Source organism: Oryzias melastigma, linkage group LG5 (genome assembly GCF_002922805.2).
Source record: "Oryzias melastigma strain HK-1 linkage group LG5, ASM292280v2, whole genome shotgun sequence".
Taxonomy (NCBI): Eukaryota; Metazoa; Chordata; class Actinopteri; order Beloniformes; family Adrianichthyidae; genus Oryzias; species Oryzias melastigma.
The window spans coordinates 10,282,528-10,303,976 of NC_050516.1; the positions used below are offsets into that span (position 1 = coordinate 10,282,528).

The 21,449-nt window shown below is 38.1% G+C and overlaps 1 protein-coding gene across 2 annotated transcripts in view; it reads left to right on the forward strand.

The window, feature by feature from the left end:
- The window catches only part of LOC112144739 (vitamin D3 receptor B), a 32,581-nt gene extending 11,658 nt beyond the window's left edge, over positions 1-20,923 (forward strand). For both annotated transcript variants that reach the window (XM_024269461.2, XM_024269462.2), the window contains exons 5-11: positions 2,718-2,848; positions 5,102-5,298; positions 7,235-7,334; positions 9,250-9,430; positions 12,743-12,894; positions 14,990-15,106; positions 17,249-20,923. In XM_024269461.2, the coding sequence (XP_024125229.1) occupies positions 2,718-2,848; positions 5,102-5,298; positions 7,235-7,334; positions 9,250-9,430; positions 12,743-12,894; positions 14,990-15,106; positions 17,249-17,502 (1,132 nt within the window). In that variant the 3' untranslated portion in view covers positions 17,503-20,923. The remainder of the gene's footprint in view (positions 1-2,717; positions 2,849-5,101; positions 5,299-7,234; positions 7,335-9,249; positions 9,431-12,742; positions 12,895-14,989; positions 15,107-17,248) is intronic.
- Positions 20,924-21,449: the final 526 nt, after the last annotated feature.

Below are 21,449 nucleotides of genomic sequence, written 5' to 3' on the forward strand. Positions count from 1 at the left end.
GATCTCCTCTAGAGCAGTGATGTTTTGGTCCATTCCTCCATGCAGATCTCCTCTAGAGCAGTGATGTTTTGGGGTTGTCGCTGGGCAACAGACTTTCAGCTCCCTTCAAGATTTTCTGAGATCTGGAGACTGGCTAATCCACTCGAGGACCTTGAAATGTTTCTTATGATGCCACTCCTTTGTTTCCTTTGCAGTGTATTTGGGATGGTTGTCATGGTGACAGACCCAGCCATGTTTCATCTTCACTGCCCTTGCTGATGGAAGGTTTTCACTTAGAATCTGACCACACATGGCTCCAATTATTCTTTCCTTTACATGGATCAGTCGTCCTGGTCTCTTTGATGAAAAATAGCCCCAAACCAATGATGTTTCCACCCCCATGCTTTACAGTAAATTTGGTGTTCTTTGGATGACACTCAGAATTCTTTCTCCTTCAAACAGTAGAGCTCTTACCAAAAAGTTCTATTTTGGTTTCCTCTGACCATAGGACATTCTCCCAAACCTCTTCTGGATCATCCAGATGTTCTCTAGCAAACATTAGTCGGTCTGCACATGTACTGCTTTAGCAGGAGGACACGTCTGGAACTGTTTCTGATGGTAGACTTTGTTACTTTGGTCCCAGCTCTCTGCAGGTCATTCTTTAGGTCCTCTGTGTGGTTTGGGGATTTTTGTGATTGTTTTGACCCCACAGGCTGAGATCTTGAGCCCCAGATGGAGGGAGACTGTCAGTGGTCTTGTATGTCTTCCATCCATCCATCCATCTTCTTGTCCGCTTCTTCCCTTTCGGGGTCGCGGAGGTGCCGGAGCCCATCCTGGCTACTGATGGGCGAAGGCGGGGTACACCCTGGACAGGTCGCCAGTCTGTCTCAGGGCCTCAATCACACACACATTCACTCACTTTCACACCTAGGGGCAATTTAGAGTCACCAATTAACCTATGAAGCATGTTTTTGGACGGTGGGAGGAAGCCGGAGTCCCCGGTGAAAACCCACGCATGCACGGGGAGAACATGCAAACTCCACACAGAAAGGTCCCAGCCGGGATTCGAACCGGGGCCTTCTCGCTGTGAGGCAAGAGCGCTAACCACTGCGCCACCGTGCAGCCCCTTGTATGTCTTCCATTTCCTAATAATTGATTTCTTCACACCAAGCAGCTTAACTATTGCAGATTCAGTCTTCCCAGCCTGGTGCAGGTCAACTATGTTGTTTCTGGTGTCCTTAGATAGTTCTTTGGTGGAGTTTGGAGTGTGACTGTTTGAGCTTGTGGACAGGTGTCTTTTCTATAGATAACCAGTTCAACCAGATGTCATTAATACTGGTAACGAGTGGAGGACAGAGGATCCTCTTACAGAAGAAGTTACAGGTCTGAGAGACAGAAATCCTGCTCATTTATAGGAGACCAAATACTTATTTTCCACCAAAATGTACAAATAATGTCTTTTATAATCAGACAATGTGATTTTCTTGGTTTTTTTCTCACTTGGTCTCTCATAGTTGAGGTATACCTATGAAAACAATTACAGACCTGTCTCATCTTTTTTAGTGGGAGAGCTCGCACAATTTGTGTCTGACTAAATACTTTTTGACACACTTTAAAGGGATATTTTGGGGGTTTAGCGATAGGTTTTAACGATGATTCAGTTTATATCATAATTTTTGGTTATTGATCTGATTCATACTCAGTATTGGTTCATTTTTAAAGATCTGATTCACTGACATAAAATCAACCCAGGGAATTTTTAACCAAAAACCGGAAGAGTGGAGGTACATTTTTCCAGATTTCTTGTATTTCTTGCAAGATAATCAAGTGTAAATTCATATGTACGTACAAACAAGTGAATAAGAATTAATGGCTAATCCATTTACATTTTAGTTTCATAAAGTTTGGTTCAATAGTTGATTTTCTTTATTTTGAAATTGTTTTATAGTGGTATGGTAACAACTAACCTCAGACAAATCAACCTGGTTGGATTGTAGGAAAATAAATCTTATCTATCAATGAATCTTTTAACTGTTATACCCTTAGGATATTTATTTGCCAGATTTATTGGCTTTGTGCAGATTTCAGAGATGAAACGCCCTCAAAACCAGTTAAAAAAATTTTGTTCTGTTGCTCAACTACAGGAGAATAATAGAAATGAGTTTGATCCTAAAATAAACGCCTCTTCTGCTCCCCTGCTGTTTGACGCAAACAAACTTCCAATTTAACCAAAGACTAAACTGAGGAGGGTTGTGTCTTTTTTGAGTGCGTGTTCAGCATGTCCTTCCATTTGCGTCGGTTCCACTCTGCACTGTTGATATTCAAAGGGAGAGCAGGAAAAATACGGATGTTTAATAATCTCCTTCCTCATTTTTCAGATGACCTTTGTCTAAATTCTCACAGAGTTTGTGTGTCTCCTGTGTTTTTGTTCACATTATGGTATAAACATTCATGCATTAATATGAATGGTCTTCTCTCCGTGTTATTTGGCAACACTAGTCTCCTGCTCTGCTCATTTAAACGGCTCATTCCTAAGCTTGAAGGGCAGAAACCTTTTATCTGCCATGATTATCAATTGTGCCTATCGCGGTCAAAGTGCCCCATTGCTTTTAATGGCTGATTCCAGAAGTAAACAACTCTGTTCTGAAACATGTTGAGCACCAAATTCAATTCTGTTTTTAATACTTCTGTAAGCCTTTTTACTCAACACCACTTTAAAATTTGTTTCATTCATTTAGACGCAGCATGAAGCGCAAGGCCTCCTTTACGTGTCCTTTCAACGGCAGTTGCACCATCACCAAGGACAACAGGCGTCACTGCCAGGCCTGCCGGCTCAAACGCTGCGTGGACATTGGAATGATGAAAGAGTGTAAGTCTGATAGGAAACTTATCTACAAGTCATCATGTAAACTCGTGTTTAGAAAACATTAGTTGTTTTTTAATTTTATTTCGAAGAGGATTTTTTTCTCTTCCTTATCTAAAATCTTCCGTAAAGCCTTTTCTGCTTCTTTAGAGTATAAGCTCAGAGTCAACAAAGGGATGTTATTGTTTTGCAAGAAGACTCTGCTCCTAAGCAGCCTTAAACATCCTGCTGGCAGTTCTTTTGCTTCATGTTTTTATCCACATCACTGCACAATAGATCAGCATATGTTGTATCTGGACCACAGTTTAGCCTTTACTGGATTGTATTGATGCTAGATAATAAGTATAATAATGAAGGACTTCTAAATGTCAAATTCAAATTAATTTAAAGACCCACTCCAGTGAAAATTGTGTTTTTAACATGTTTTTTTTTTTTTTTTAGGACTTTTCTCTTAATGGAAGACGCGTATAAAGTAACTTAAGACTAAAACTGAAATTTTAGGCATTTTGAAACTGGCATGAACGGGCAAAAGTCTCCCAAATCTGTTACATCCACTTTCAGACAAATAGATCCATTAACATCTTCATTCTCCTTGTCTAAGCTGGCATCTGGATCAGAAATGTACGTCTGGATAGCTCCGGTATTGCTTGCCGTATTAGCTTGGGCTTGTGAGGTGCTATAAGCTAGCACAGGGTTCTGCAACCTTCAACACATAAAAAAAAATTTTGCCAATCAAAACCCACTAGAAGCTGCAAAGTCTTCATGCACTCTTTAGAAAAAGAAGATACTGATATATATTTATGTTTTTGCTACTGATATGATTCATTTAAATAAACTATTGTATTTTTTAGGCATAAATAAAGCATAAACATGATGAGAAAATAGCTTTTTAAAGTATATACAATAGTTTATAACTTCTTTTGACAGACAAGCTACTGTTGTTAGGACCGTTTTCTGAATGGTTCATACCGTCCTTTAACCGCTTGTGAATGAGTTCAATAAAGTTTAAGTTAGTTTAGCTTTTTTTTTTTTTTTTTAAACCTCATTTACTTTCTCCTTTACATTTACTTCCTAACATTTTTAAAACATTTTATTTTAACCAAAGAGCCACAAGAGCCATGTGGCTCCGGAGCTGCAGGTTCCCCTGAGCTAGCAAGAGAAAGTGCAATTAAAGGGCTGATGGGAAATTAACCGAGGCTAACTTCTGCGCCGACAGTCCCGCCCACAACCCTGAGGCAACTTACTAGTGAGCATGAGAAACTATGTCTTGAAAAAACGATAAAGGATTATTGATTTTGACTAAAAACTGTATAATCTTAATGAAAATATTTTATAATAGAAAAAATATATAGTTGGAGTGAAACTTTAATCTCTTGAAAAGTAGTGAATAGTCCTCCTTGTTTTGTAATAAAATGTCCAGAAACGTGTTTTTATGCTTCAGGTCCAACCTTTTTAATTAGAAAAACCACATGACTGGTTTTAGCCGTCTTGAATCTCTTGTGTCCCCCTGACAATGTTATGTAAGGTTTGGACTGCTGTCAGTTATCTCAGGGTCTTTGCCCTTTTACAGTGTTTACATGTTCTGTTTGAGCTAGCGGAGCCCCCTCCTCTCCTGGATTGTGTTAAGTGGACTACATCTGCAGTTTAAACACCTTACGTGCAACAAAAACCTCCTCTTTACACAAACTGCTGCTTGTTTTTGGCTCCAATTAGCCGGCACATCCTTTCTTGTTTTCTGCTCGCATCCGAAACCGTCCCCGGGCCAGAAAAGTGTTTTTGTTAATGTTTCTGGTAGTGATAGCACCAACAATACTGTTTACTGTATTTGAAACGGGAGGCAGTGATGTTGGTGTTCCGAAAACAGCGGCGTGTTGTTGAAGCCCGGCTCTCTCTGTTTCTGTGAGCTAATTCAGTGGCTAGAACAACAAGGAACGAACAGAACAAAGACAATGCGTTCAGTTATTCAGTTCAGCAGGGGTCTCCATATGGACCCATCCCCTCCCATTCTCCTCCTCCAGAGAATAACAACCTCTTTTCACAAAACAACATAGATGTAGCTGTCATCAAATGAAAGAACAGAGTGTACCTTACAGCGGTTTTATGTAGTAAATTGACTGTTTTCCTAGTGCTTGGTAACTAATTGTGCTCCGATTCATTTATTTTGAATTTATAGAAAAATTCCTTACATTTTTTTCTCCCAGAAAGTTTATTTTGTTTGTGTGTGTGTGTATTTCCAACACACACGCTCTCTCTTCCTAGTCATTCTGACAGATGAGGAAGTGCAGAGGAAGAAGGACCTGATTCAGCGGAGGAAGGAGGAGGAGGCGCAGCGTGAGGCAGAGAGGGAGGCCCGCCGGCCTAAGCTCACCGACGAACAGAGTCAAACCATCACCACTCTGGTGGAGGCGCACCACAAGACATATGACGACTCTTACTCCGACTTCTGCCGCTTTAGGGTTTGTATCTCAGCACCTGTTCTTCTGTTTATGTCACCACATAATGCTGTTGATGAAGGAGCAGAATTACAAACTAAATCTTTAGTCAACAATTCATAAAAAAATAAGATACAAAGGTCCTCCGTTTATCCCAGGAATTACATTCTAAAAATAAGAAAATCCGTAAAATAGTCAATTTTATTTTTTAACAAAATTCAAGATGCTTTCAGTCTGTAAAACTCTTCACTACACACTTTATAAACTTTAGCGATTGAAGATTTATATAAATTTGGTGAATTAAACACATTCAATAAAAAATGTACAACACAGAGGAGAATGATTGACAATAGTCTACAGTCAATCAAGAGGCAGAACATGATGAACGGTTAAAAAAAAAAGAAAAAGGATCCAAAATTGAACTACAAAAGATGAACCATATTATAGCTAGAGACCACTGTACTCACATTTTTATTTGATAAAAAACTGATTTATGGATTTAAAAAAAAGAGGAACCAGATATTCAAACTTTTATTTTAGTCTTTAGAAGGTTCTGATTTGGTAAAACCCTTTCTAAATTTTAATAATGTAAAGGCTGTTGTGCGATTAATTAATCATGACCTAAAATTATTTTTTCCATTTTAATCAAACCTAATAATTACTATGAAAAGGCAAATTTGTAGGTATTTCATTTAAATTTCTGACATTGTGGCACAGTTAAAGATCAAAATTCATTTAAATAAGTGGCTTCATGTAGTTTTCTATACTATTACACCACCAAGGGTATTTTTTTTTCAATCTCAAACAATTAAGAAAAAAAACAAGAACAACAGATCAGGTTCAGCAAGCTCTAATTTAACACATAAAAATGGTAGGGCCACATTTTTTTGAGCAATCCAAAAAATATTTATACTTTATTGGTACTTATTAACACATAAAATGTTGACATTACTTATTCAGAAACAAATCAGCTCTCCATGTGGCCCAATAATTAATGTTATACCTCGCTCCGGGTGAATCATCAATTTTGATTGGCTGCAGGACGTGGATAAAAAAGGGAGATACCACGCCTAAAAAAAGTTCCGGCTAAATAGCCCAAATATTCTATATCATGACACTGGCCTAAATGGCAGAGAATAACCAGAGCAACAGAAACCCAAAAACATCACTCAGACGCTGGAAGTTACCATGACAACGTGTCGCACTGCGTAGCAGAGAACCAGCTTTTTGTCAAAATGCGATACTTATTTCTTTCGTAAGTGACCATGTTATAAGTGTGATAATGCTCAATGAGGTGTGCATTATCAGAAATGAACAGACTTCACAGAAGCAAGTTTCGGCTTCCACGTCGTACGTTAATTTGATGATGCACACCTCATCTGGCTTTAACCCTTGCATAGTAGATAAAAGTTGTAGCGTTGGTTTGAGTTATTCTGTTAAGAACTACAAAGTCACACATTAAAGACATCTTAGTAGCGACACATACTGGGACCCCAAGGCGTGCACAGAGAGCGATGTTCAAAACTTTTCCAGCCGAGTTCAGATAAAAAGTTCATGCAATAAAACAGTTGAGAACACGACAAAAGTTAAAGGTTGAAAATGAGATTAACAAGGTAAAAAAGCAAAAAACAGGCTAATTTGTCTGTAATTAAATGTTTGCGATTAACGTAATAATCTGGGACCCCTAAGTAAGATATTTTTAAAATGAAACTTGATTTGATACATATAGCTTTAGGACGGATCTAAAACGCAAATAAATGCTAGATATCTAATTTTTTTTTAAGTTTTAACACTTTTTAAAATCTCAATAACAAACATTTGTCAACTGGTAAAAATATGACAAGTTTCAAAACTGCTTTTATTTTGTATTCTTTTAAGAGATGTCTTTTCCTCCCTGTCAAATGGGAGTGATCCTGTCTGATGATTTTGTACATAACCTGTCCTTTGCTCCGCTGCGTAGCCTCCAGTGCGTGACGGCCCCGTGACGCGAAGTGCCAGCAGAGCCGCCTCCCTCCATTCCCTCTCTGATGCTTCCTCCGACTCCTTCAGTCACTCTCCAGGTAAACTCTACTAACTTTGTCAGACATGATCAACTTTTCCCAAAATAAGTAAAAAGGCACTGATCCCCATTGGTCCAGGTCTGCTCAATCCTGGAGTTTTTCCAGATCTTCTGATTATCTGGATCAGGTGTGATCAGACAATTAGAATCTGGAATTCAGCTGCAAATAAGGCAGAAATAGTGGAAAGCTAACAGTAAACAGCAGCAAGTGTCCTGTAATTTTTAGACATGTGGAAAAAGTCTATCACGGTTGTGTTTTTGGAGCACCCGGTTATAGATTTTAGGCAATAAATGAAAAATTTCCAAACTTCCATCTTCACTTTTGTCATTATAAGGTTTAGCTGAAAGTGAGTAAAGGAAATGCAAGTAAGAAAATGGCAGATATCAGTGAAAATATGAAAAAAATGCTCCAGTTCTGTTTAAGTTTGGATATTTCTCCACTTTTAGCTTCATTCCTCCTTATCCTGTTTACAGATATGAGGCGTTGTGACATCACTGGTGTCGTAGGACACATTTTTTTTTCTTAAAATACAAGCACCTGTCAGTCATTCCATTTAAAGTGGATTGAGCCCTAGACAAAAGTGACAACAAAATGTCATTTTCCTGCGTTAAATCTACTTGAACAAAAAGAATATTGTCTCTGCCGTGGAAGAAAGCAGACTGTTATTGCATCTGTCACTAATGTGTATGTGCAGTGGTCTCCAACCTTTTTCAGGCCACGGACCAGTTTAATGTCAGACAATGTTTTCATGGACCGCCTTGTACGAGGCTGAGGGGGGCGTTCGTTTCTTTTTTTTTTTTTTTTCAGCTGTCAGTTTCCCCTAACCTTTGAGGGTTATTGTCATCTTCTGTAAAAATATCTGGAGCTGCTTAAATTTTATCTATACACTAAATTTTGTGTATGACTGATACTGATTTTTATCATTACCTGTAACTGTCAAAGTGGAAGCAAAACATTCTGAGGCCAACTTGATCCTTGTCTGACACAAAAACAGTCACTGTTACGGGTTTTTCTTGTTATTGTTATAAGTTATTAGAAGCATCCTCGTAACATTAGACAGCCGCTTACTTATATTCTGCATTATTATCATGGTCTGCGGGAACAACTGTCACAAATATCCCTATTTGGAGAAAAGACTCCAGGTTTGTGTTTGCTAATGGAGATTTCTTTTATTTTGAAGTCAAATTCTCTTCTTCTGTTTCCTCACTGGGTCTTTTAAGCTAAAAGATTTTTTTTTTTTGCTATCTTTGGTGGTTTCAATTTCTTATATTATTGTATTAGGATTTATTTTGTACATAAATACAGTTTTTTGAAACTGAGCCCCAATTTTTTATTTTTTTTATAATTCTTGATGTCCCATATTTGGTCATATTTGGTTGCTGTTTTATAGATTACTTTTGAAAAGTCAGAAAAAAATGTTTCTTGGATTTAGCAAAATTATAAATGATTTTTCTGTATCCATTCAAAAATTTTAAAGTAATAAAACTGTGAAACACTTAGAATCTGTTTTATCTGTTCACTGCCTTTGTTTTGGTCATTAACTTGTTTTAGCTAATTGTATTACTTTTTTTAAATGCTTTTTTTTACATTTTGTTGTTTGCAGCTAGATCTTTCTTAAAAAAAAAAAAATCAAATGTTTTTTTTAAATGTGTGACCAAACAACTTGACATGCATTAAGAACAAGTTGGATGTGGTGTAGAAAATCATGTAATTTTCCAAAATAAACCTTCCTTTAGAATCAAATTGTAAATAAAACTGTAGGTACCAGCTGTCTCACAAATCGGTTACCGGTCTGCTCCCCTGGAGTGAAGCCTCTCTCTCATTATCTCAGTTTAGCAAATTTAAAAAAGAAAAGGATTGTGGTAGAAGTTTATAATACAGCAAATAAATCATTTTTTTGTCTTTGTGTCTGCAGAATCCGTTGACACAAAAATGAATTTCAACAATCTGCTGCTGATGTACCACGAACAGGGCAGTAGCCCTGACTCCAGCGAGGAGGAGGGATCCAGCTTTTCTATGCTGCCCCACCTGGCTGACCTGGTCTCCTACAGCATCCAGAAGGTCATCGGCTTTGCCAAAATGATCCCAGGATTCAGGTATGCACGTTTCTCTGAGGGGACGATCACGAGGGATGATAAAGACAATCATAAATATTTAAACTTTGGCTTGTATGAATATGTTGATGCACTTTGCTCAGTAAGAAGTGAAAATCAAACGGTCGATGTGACACTGACGGTAACAAACACTATTTTTTTTTTAGCTTTAACTAATTTTCCATTTACTTTTGGGAAATTTTGATCTATTTATAATTTTTTTTTTCTTTCTGAATTTTCAACTTAAGGTGCTTTTATTTTTTTGTTTATTTCTGAATGACCCTTGACCTAAATGTAGGCTTTGTGTAATTTTTTTCTTTTTTAGATTATCCATGTGATTAGGTAATGTTGTGGGGTGGAGATACCCGTGTTTGCAGGGGAAAGATCATAGATCACCGGTGTTCCTGTTTTGGAAACTCTTTTACGGAGCTGTTGTGCAGCTGCCACAGACGTGTAGTTAGTGTAAAGGTCACTGCAGTTGTATTGGTTTATGACTTCCTGGTTATTAGAGGCAGACTGAACCGTCCTCCAGGCCTCAGTTGTCATCTTCACTCACAGTTTCGTATAGTCACTTTTTCTTGAATTATGTGAAATGACAAAAAAGTGGAAAACCGGGCATCTGTAGAACTGAAATGTCAAAAATATCAGAGAAAGTTGGTAATAAATTGTCTTAAATTCTGAATGAATCCTAAAAATAGATTTCTGTCTCGTCATTGCAAGATCATTTTAAATGTCTGTAACAAAAGAAGAAGAATTCTTGGAATGCGCGTTATAAAGTCCTTAATCATTTCTCTCCAGCAAGCTAATGTTTGTAGCTAATGAGCGTGAAGATGTGAAAATGCAAACGAATCATAAGAATCAGGGTTTCAAACAGGTTAGGTAGTTAAAACCAAAGCAAAGAATTCCTTCATATTGTTTGGAAGCAATTTTATATTTGAATTTATTAGATTTTGTTGCTTTCATTTTTGTTTTGTTTAAAAATATTGAGAAAGTCAGTGATGGATTTTGAATTTTTATATTTGCACGCTGTTACACTCAAAGTTGGGTGTTTTTAAATGTATTTTTATATGTGCTTATTAGATGTAAACTGATGATTTTAGGTTTGATTAAAGTGTTATTTTAAAATAATATCTTAAAAGGTTGTTCTTTGGTTATTTGAGTTGGAATTCTTTCATTCCTTATTTAAAAAAAAAAGTCTTACTTAGAGTGAAAATGTTCCCCGTGGCGTGTTTGTCTGTAAGCGTGCTGACGGGGGCGAGCGCTCGCTCTGTCGGCAGGTCGTTGCAGAGTCAAGGCTGAAACGAGTTGGAGCCTGTATTTTTCTGAAGTTGTCAAAACGACGGTCGGCGAGTGATGGACGTGATTACCTTTGGAATGTTTGTTCACTTTCGATCTACATCCTAATCTCTGAAAAACACCCTGACCCCCCACCCCACCTACCACCACCACTAGAATCCAGCTCACACTTACCCCCCGCTTCTCTGGTTTAACATATTTTTGGAAACGTACCATCACAAGGTGGACAAATTGAAATTTAACCAGTAAAACGGGGAAGATGTGCTGTTTGTAAGCGTCCCTGCAGAGGCCTGTAAACGGAACAGAATGTATAAGTTTGCTTTTGCTTCCTCCGTATCAAGGATCTGATAAACTTTAAAGGCTGCCTGACCCTGAACATGAAGCCAGTCGATAAGTAAAAGACTTCAAAATCGTTGCCCAACTGATGGACTTTGTTTTTTTTTTAATTTGTTGTTGTTGTTTATCCTGTACATGTTGTAAAAATAATCTATTGATAAATAGCAATCACAAAAATTATTCACACACAACCCAAAAATAGTAAAATCATGTATGTGCTATTTAGGAAAAAATGAAGTAACTCTTAAAAATTCATTGTATTTTTCCTTTTTTCAAAAAAGCAAAAATATAAGTAATAAATGACATAAACAACCCTTAGATATCATCACTCAAATCACATGTTTGGCCATTTTGATTGTAATGATACAATTTTTGGTAAAAAAAAAACAGTTTTGTTTACATAGACATATTTTCTGCAGAGCAGCAGAAGTTCATTAGATATTAAAGTCTCACTTTATATTTATATTTTTTTCTGTTATAAAATTGTTCCCAGTGATCTTTTAATCCTGGTTACAAAGTTTTTAGCCAAAATCAAAAAGCTTTTGTCGTTTATTAAGACATAATTTCTGCAGAGTGGCAGGAGCACATTAGAAATGCAATTCTGGGCTGTGACTCATGGCACAGAGCGGCCCGCCCCCTTCCTGTCGCTGTGAGCTCTGTTTGCACACTCGCACACAATCTTATAGCCATAAGCTATTATTAGCGACTCAAAAATATCAACAAGAAATGGATCAATCCAGTCGGACAGTTTGGAGCCAGAATTGCAATTCACAACAGCACAAGTGTCATTATGTCATAAGCGTGAGCGGGCCAGGATGCGCAGAGACTTTGGCACGCCCGTTTCAGCAGCTGCATCAGGAGTCAGGGACGGGCAACTCCAGGCCTCGAGGCCTGCAATCCTGCATGTTCTCCGACATGCCCTGCTCTGGCATGTTCTAATTGGCTGGGCACACCTGAGCCAGGTAATCAGGCATTAAGAAGGGCTTGAATATCTGGAAATGATATAAATTATGCAGACACTGCGGTCCTCGACGCCTGGAGTTGCCTATGCCTGGTTTAGGCTTTTTCAAGCATCCAGTTTTCTGATCCAACGCAATTTAATTTAGGAAATACTCAGAAATGCAGTTTTAACTATTTTATTCATGTTCTCTACTATCAAAAAAGGCCACAAGATCACAACAAAGACGATTTTCATTTGAGTGGGTTTCAATCTCTGAGTTGTGGGCTGGACCCTTGGATCAGAGTAACCCCACCCCCTTCCTGTCACTTGCCTTTCCTGTGGATTTTTTTGTTTTGTTTTATCTTTGTTGATTGTGTTTTGGTTTTTGTTTATTTGTTTTTGTTTTCATGTTTCATGTCTTCTTTTAAGGGGCGGGCTTAAATAATCTAAGTTTCTGCCTCCTTCCTTTCAAACATGTCTGTATTGTTTTTGTTGTTGTTGCTAATATTATATTATCCACTTATATGTACCATATTACATATACTTTACTATTGGCATGTTTGAAACAAATTTTAATAAATAACAAAGAGCTCTCTATCTCCTCCAGATTCCCAGCGATTTGAATAATGAAATACTCAGAACTGACTCCCATGGTAGTGGGTCTTCATCAGATTTTTCTGCTTTCTCTGGATTAACTGTTATTCTCGGCGTGTCTGATGTTTCCTGATGATTTATCCCGGCAGGGAGCTGACTGCAGAGGACCAGATTGCTCTGCTGAAGTCCAGTGCCATTGAGGTGATCATGCTGCGTTCAAATCAGAGCTTCAACTTGGAAGACATGTCCTGGAGCTGCGGAGCACCTGACTTCAAATACCAGATCAGCGACGTCACCAAAGGTTGGTGTGTCGACTGTTTTTATTCTTCTGAATTCGTTTTTTTTTTCCAGAATGAGGTTAAAGAAAAGTTACGTCTTAGCATTTGAAAGCAGTCGATGGTGTTTGTGTCCCGGGTGTTGCTAGCCGGTAGCCTGTGCACACTTCTGGAGGGCAAAGATCCGAATGCCAGTGTTTCTGCAAGACCAGTCATACATATCTGCAGAATCCCTTTGGGCTTGGCTTTCATTTGCCTTTCAAACAAGACCCCCTCTCTCTGGGATCAAGCAAAGAATGTCACTCCTGACCTGCTCGCCGCACAGAACAACCACTGTTTGAAGCAGGGAGAGAAGCCGTGTGGTGCTCTTCTTAAAATATCAGCGTAGAAACATGACTGAAATAGAAGTTTTCCCGTGTTGGAGCGTGCGTGTTCATCCTTCCTGCCTGAAGGAATTATCATTCCGACTCAGGAGAATCATTGGAGACACTTCCTGGAGTAGAGACTTGTGAAAATGTTAATGTGGTTTGTTAGGTAGAAAAGCTTTTGCTTTTAATTTAAAAATAATCCCAAAAGGGGTAAAGAAGGTGACTGTCAAAATAATCTGGATGACGTCCAGATTCTGGATGATGAATTTGGGGAAATTCATGGATCTTAGCAGGAGAAATATTATAAGTTAAGTTAAATAGTAAATATTTAAATTAAAAAAACTTTATAATTATGCTACCATCTTTGTGTGTTTTTGTTTTTTTCTGACTGGGTTTTAGCTCAAAATTGTGCCGTTATTCCGCGTTAGAAAAGCAGACCTGTCTTGACCCGTCCTCCGCCTGACATTTTTGGACACTCGCAGTGAGGAAGGACTTGCAGGCGTTGCGCAACAGTTGAAGTGAAAGCAGAGGAACAGATTCTCCCTTTTTGAGTTGTTATCGTGTTTGGAAGCAAAATGAATTTCAGATGAAATCTCTCTGTGAATCTTTGAAACAAAACAAACTGGAGCTGCTCTTCTTCCTGTACTTTGATGTTAATTTCCCTTAAACATTAACGATTCATTTTAACATAATTAGAGTTGCCGGTCTGATTCATTTTGAACGATACAGTTCACTGACCTAAAATCAATCCAGGACATCTTTAGCCAAAAATTCAACTTTAGAGATAAAAACCTGGTTCTGAAGAGTGCAGGTGAAGTTTTCCAGATTCCTTGTTTTTCTTCAAGATAATCAAGTTTTAATCAAATATGTGAACAAACAAATAAACAAGAATGAATGTGAAATAAATTCACATTTTAGTTTTATAGAGTTCAGCCCAATGTTGTTTTTCCACATCAAAATGATCAATTATTAGAACCTTCTACCACACTGTATGGTCACATGACTTTGATAAATTTAAACTGTTTCCACATATTGGACTTGATGATGGTTGATCAGTTTTTCTGCCATTATGAATGTTGTCTGCTGTAATGGTCATTATAGTAAAATCCAAATCTAAATTATATGTTTCATATAATCTATTTATTTTATTTTTAAACAGATTTTTAGTGGTAAAGTTTGATTCAATTCAGTTTGATTAACAATTTTTCTCTGGCAGATCAATCTGATTGGATTGTATAGATATAAATTGATTATTCGTTACACTCCTAAAAACTATAATAGACACAAAATGTGATTATGTTAAAAACTTAGTTCCAACTGCCCTTACGGATGGATACGGAAGACAAAATGTAGTTATTCCAGAGCTCGACCTTCTGTAATAACATATCCATAATGATAATAAGAGAGTGAAAATGTTGTCATTTTCATAAAACCCCTGAAGCTGTAGCTTTTTGAGTCTAATGTGCTATCACAAATGACCAGAAATAAGAACATTTTATTACAGAACAAATAGATATATTTGTTTAAACTGTATTCTGTATTATTTTGTTTACAGTCTTCTATCTGTGTTTTATTATTTTATGTGTGCAGTCTATTTCTTATACTGTTTTCTTTTAACTTTAACCTGCCAAAGGACTCCAGATGGAAATTAGCCTGCCGCTAATTGGTTTAATGTTCATTAATATGCATTTTCTTTTTCTCAATAATGATATTACTAACAATCAGAACCTAACGGCGTGTTTGTCTTCTACAGCGGGTCACACTCTGGATCTGCTGGAGCCGCTGGTGAAGTTCCAGGTGGGCCTGAAGAAGCTGAACCTGGAGGAAGAAGAGCATGTCTTGCTGATGGCCATCTGTTTGCTGTCTCCAGGTACTGGAACTACTGTTTTGACTCTTACAAGAAGCCGTCTCGTTTTTCTTTAGCATTCCATTAGACATGCACAATAACAGCAGTGTTAAAGCTTTTAAGCTTGTGGCCCCGCCCAACATATTTTCTACATCACAAATAAGCTTTTTTTCCTACTATATGTTTTTTGTCTGCTCGTGATTAACAACTATTTGAGCAAAGAAATCCTCAGAAATGCCATTTTAATCTTAATTTTCTCTATATATGTCCTCCATCATTAAAAAAAAATGCCACTAAAACATGTTACAAACAAAATTTTCATCATTAATAAAACATTACTATCTATGTTTTTAGGTCTTTGAAGACCTTTTAGGTCGTTCTGATCCATTTGATCTTCAGTTTGATCAGCTCTTTACTCATTGGTTTTGATTCTAAGCACAAATGCGAACACAATTTAATGAAAATTAGTAATGTTAGTAGATTTTTTTGTAGTTGAAGTTTCCCTCCTGCGATTGCTGTACTGAGAAGCCCAAGCAGTTTTTTGTGAGCAGCAACGCGAGTCTTCAGGCCAATTTAGACTATCTCTGTCCACGTACCTTACACATCGGTGGGAACGCAAAACACAAAATCATCTCATTTGAAAAAAGCTCCTCTGTATGAAGCTCTGAGTTCTGATGCTGCTCAAATGGAGACTCATCTCTGAGCGACGGACAGTTTTCAATTGCACAAGTCACGGATGTGTAGGTACGGAACCAAACTCATTATTTTATTGAAGTTTGAAATGTCATCATTTCTCAAAAAAGAGAATTCTGAGTAGAAAAGCATCAAATAAAAAGGAAACAAATCATTTTATAAAAAATTAAAAAAATATTAAAAATTATTTGGAAAATGGCTTAAAGCACATGTGTCAAAGTCGAGGCCCGGGGGCCGGATTTGGCCCTCCGAGTAATTCTATCCGGCCCCCCAAATCATTTTATTTAATTGCTATTAACGGCCTGATGTTATCTTGTGCTCATTTCTAACTTATATCATTTTGACAAAAAATATTTTAAAGGAGAGTAAAATATGAAAAGTTATTTTGATTTAAGTTGATTCATTCTGTAATAATATTCCCGCATTTTTATTATTCATTATTATGTTAAAAATTTACAGTTTTTAAGGTAAAAAAAATATCTTTCTGCTAGCTTTTTGGACTATTTTGGCATTTACTAAGATCTTTTAGGGTGTTTTGGAGTTTAGCTAATATTTCAACTACATGCTAGCTGCTTTGGCTAACCTACGTTTTTTTTCTTCATTTTTTTAGTTTTTAGGCTAATTTGCCATTTAGCTAATATTTTAGCTGGCTATCAGCTTCAATGTTTTTAGCTATCAACTTAAGCATCTTCAGTGGCCAAATTCAGCTTATAGCATTCACACTAGTATTATCACAGGTAATCTTACATATCTAGTTCATAATTATGTTAAAAGTTACATTTTTTAAGTTTTAAAAATGATCATCTGTTAATTGATCAGAAATGAACAGATGACCAAAAAATAAATAAGTAACAAATAAAAATTAAATCAAATATTAGCAGTTTAATCTTGTGATTTTTTAGTTTAAATTTTTTTTTGACAAAATTTGATGTGTGGTGCAACACAAGCCATCACCAGCTATAATGCGAACTCTAATAAAAAGAAATCCAAAAAACATTTCCAGTATATCTGAAATTGTATTTAATTCACAAACGGCAGGTATAATAGCTTTTTAAACATTTTTAGGCGAGGTTACAGTAACAACGCTGTGTGAACTGACCCTTTCCTTATCATCCTTTAGGGAAAACATTTTCCTTGTGAGATATTGTCACTCAAACCCAATTTTATTTTTTAAATAAATATTTAAAAATTGAACAATAATGAAAAATAATTGTTTAAAGCTCCTGAACATCCAGGTGTTGTGCAGTGAATGAGACTCAGGTCACCACAACTTATTCTACGGTTTCTTTAATAAAAACAGATGACACTCCTGGGTGTCTCTGTCTTTTGCTCTCCTAGTTTGCTGACCCCTGATATAGAACATTCAGGCTGTGTGACCGGAACTTCTGTTTTAGGTGTACATTATAGCTTTTTAATGGCCAATCAGAATGGAGTTTGATTGTTTTTAAGCCTCACTCTCCTGTCTTACTGCAGATCGCCCCGGCGTGCAAGACCACGCACGCATCGAAGCCCTCCAGGACCGCCTGTCTGAGACCCTGCAGGCCTACATCCAGCTTCACCACCCCGGGGGGCGGCTGCGGTACGCCAAGATGATCCAGAAGCTGGCCGACCTGCGCAGCCTGAACGAGGAGCACTCCAAGCAGTACCGCCTACTGTCCTTCCAGCCCGAGCACAGCATGCAGCTCACCCCGCTGGTGTTGGAGGTCTTCGGCAGCGAGGTCTCCTAGAAGCCCGGAAAGCCGGAGACGAGGAGTTATGGGAGCCGAGAATGTGCAGAGGGACTCAAAGCAGGTGTGAAGATATGCAGGAAAGCGCAGCGTATGTGTGCGCGCGAGTGTGTCCGTGGCTTCTTTACGTAACATTTAAAGAACCCAAGGTGGCGTGGAGAGCAAGCCGACGTTTAACACAGTAAACAAGGGAATGTCATATAGTACAAATTAAGCTATCTGTTGAACATCTACCTATAAATATATACAGTGTTTTTATAAGTATTTAACTACAAAAACAGCTGCTTTAAACACCTGGACATTTGCAACACAACAAACATTCTCAGATGTTAAGTTAGCCATTCAGTTCAGCTACCTCTTGGTTTTACTGGGGTTGTTTTCTACGTACATCACCTATGTGAAACAGTGACTGTTCACCAGAACAGTGACGATACCGCACAGCTTACAGTTCAGTTTACCAGTGCAAAAGCGGTGCCTGCAGATGAAGTTTTCCTCATTGTTGTTTTTTTTGTATCTGCTTCTCTCCGATGCACCCTATGTAAATGACTGTGTACAATTCATGCCTTCCACCTTTCACCAAAGGTATGGTCAGCTACTTTATATATATATATAATGAGAAAAAGGTTTCTAGTACCTAAAAATAACCTTGCTGCTCCATGGCTCGCATCACACGCGCTGCCACTCGTCATCTGACCGGCCTCACAGCCTATGAAGGAAAATATGGTTGTATAGATTTTTTACTGCTTAATACAGAGCGTAGTCTGTAACCTAGTGAGGTTTTATAGGACTTTAGTGTGCCTGACTTTGAGGTGAGAATTAGCCACTAAATGTGTTAGCTACTTTTACACTGCTAGTAATCAATCAAACAAAGCCAGCATTATGGCTCCTTATTCTATCTTTTTTTTTTTCCTTCTACTTGGTTTCCATGTTAATAATGTATCTTAAGCACTGTTAAGCCACCCTTTAGTTAACCCTATGTATCTATATTATCACAGATTTTTAAAGGGCTAAAATGCCAAAACTAACTGGAATAGTCAAATTGAGGCCAAAGCAAGAGGCCAGTCTTCTTGTTGATGTACAGCTGCATACCATACTCGGCATAGAAACGGACATATGAGCAATACATTCTCTTTTTGTTGTTTTTATACGTCATTTTACCTTAAAAAAAAAAAACAATTCCATGAATTGTTCCTCCTCAGAATACAGTGAGCTCAGCGGGCAGAGAGCTTGGGAAGCTGCTTCAGACCTCCACAAATATCACACCCTTTCGTTTCTGACGGGGAAGTGGATTTTCTAGAATGTCTTGAGGGCCCGGCTGTGGTGGTGGTGGTCCACACCCAGGCCCTCCTGTTTGATGATGTATGCTGCGCAGCCCTCTAGTGGCTGAAACTGTAAATATTATTTACTAAACGTATGTGCGCTCACCTCTTGCTTTAGTAGGTACACCTGTTAGGAAGGTCCCGTTTTTACTGAGATCCACCTGCTGCTGAAGTTGTTCTGAAGTGTTTTTTTTATTAGGAGGTGGCTCTGGCGTGTTGGTTACCTGTTAATATTCTGGCTCTCGGTACCACTCCACCATCAGGATCTCAGTCCAGCAGAAATGATAGAATCATCACCTCAACTCAAAACGTTTCCCAGCAGAGCTACTGTATTGGAATGCATTATGGAGATGTACCTTTTAAAGCGGTGTGTGACTGTCGACTTACATATATATATATAGATCTCTATACTAAGCCTGCTGCTGTACATAGGGCTACATAGATTCTCTCTTTTTTTAATTCTGAAAGATATATGCAAAAATAACTGACCCTTCTCAGTTTCACTTTGTTCTCAAACACTCTCTGTTCTGAAACCATGTTTGTCTGTAAAAACTTTTATTTTCCCTGGGGTGGGGGGGGCAGGCACCCACTTTAAGAAAAGCTATGAGCACCCAGACAGCTCGCTGTTTTTTTTTTAAGTTCATTATCGTCGGAACTGGTGATAGTGCGGGAATCGTCTTCGTTTGGGAGAAATGCACGCACTCCCCCTTTAAAGGGTCCTGCTGGGAGTGAACTTTAGAAGCTTGAGGTGTGTTGGCCTCATCTCTGGTGGACTCTCTTAAGAAGCTGTTCCACGCAGACATGAAACCATCACTTTGAATTATTCAGGAGCAAATCAAGTGTTTCTGACTGAAGTCAAACCATAATTATAAATGTTATCGCCACACCGCACTTTGATATTTGGAGGATTTTATTCCACAATCAGCTATCAGTATCTCACTAAAGTAATATGAATGTACTGAGTTTCACTATTTTCATTTAGCCCCGCCCCCCTCAGCAGATGCAGGACGGCTGCTCTGTTTGCTTATTTTTCATGTTTTGTTTCAGAAAGAGACCGATCTTCTTATCTATAAGCCATAAACTCAAGTTCTTCTTCCGGCTTGGATTTGAAAATTCACTAACTCTGCTTTAGGGAAACGGACCTCTAGATCAGGCGTCTCCAGCCCTGTTCAGTAATTGCTGATCAGCCCAGTTTCTGATTAACTGAACTCCCCTGATGCAGGTGAGCAGTAATTACTCCAAAACCTGGTTGGAGACCCTAAAACCTGCCTCCTCCCTGCTGCCGGTCCTCTCTGACCTGCCCCCTCTTGGCTGAATTGGTTCAGTCTGCGTGATGCAGATTTTATTTTAAAATCCTTCCCATTAAATTATAACTCTGCACAAATGAATCCTAAAGACGTTCCTCCTTTACAATGAACTTTAGAGGTCTTTAGGACCGCCCCGTGTCGGATGGGAGGAGGATTACTGAACGCCAAGTTTATTTCCCGCCGCTTCTTTTCTGCCTGTGCATTGTAGATAGTTTTCCTTGAGGTGTTCATTTGATATCCAAGTGCCACAGGGAGACTTCCCTCCATGCAGGAACAGGGTAACACACGAGTTCTTGTGGATTTGATGGTCGTACAGGAAAGTTCTCCGGGTTGTGTCACGGCCTCCCAAAAACTTTTTTATTTTTGTCTCCATCTATCGGATTTGATTTGCAAACACAGGAAATGTGAATATGAAATGATTTGGTAGGCTGCTCAGAATCTGTATAAATACCCCATTAGAACGGCAGTTTAGCACAGTGACAATGCCTACAATATACAGTACACACTATCACCAGCAAGCTTTACTATAACTCATGTTCTTACATTTTTGGATGATTTTTGTAGCACACCTATTCTTACGAAACCTCTCTGTAAAACATGTACAGTTTAATATTTGCTGAGAACTTTCGGCCATCTCTCACGCGAAGGATTTCCAGCCTTTCGCTTTTTATTTTTTATTGTTCGCGCTTTCCTTCCGGACAGGCATTGTGATGGAATCAACTTAACGTAGTTCATAGGAGCGTCCACGATGGACGTTCTACAGAAAACCAACAAAACAAACAAACAAAAAAAAAAGAACCGAAAACCCACCTACCTCTTTTAGCTCAGATTTTGCTTTAGCATTAAGCATTTGCCTCTGTTTTTACTTTTATATTTGTATTCGTGTTGATATTTATTGCTGTCTAATGAGTCATACTTCAATGATTACCTCAGAGATATCTCACAGATTTGGGAGAGTCCAGCTAATGAAGTCATTCATAGTTTGTGTTTAGATGATATGTGGACTTTTTGTTGTTTTTTTTCCTCAGATTTAGCGCCTCTTTTTTATTTTTATTTTTTTTCTTCAAACGCACAAAATACCAGGAGTGTTTTTCAGATAGTGCCTACACTCTGACCATCTGGACTCTGGCTAGGATCAGACTGGATTTACTCCAGTAAAGGAGCGACATCCCCTCTCTGCATCTTTGTTCTTTATATTTGACATTCAACACAAGCGAAGTATTTAGTGTTGCTGTTTTGAGCTAAAAGACTTTAGAACAGGAGGAGTTTGTGTTTCAGAGGTTTGGTGCATCCTCCTTCTTTTTTTTTTTTTGATCTCCAT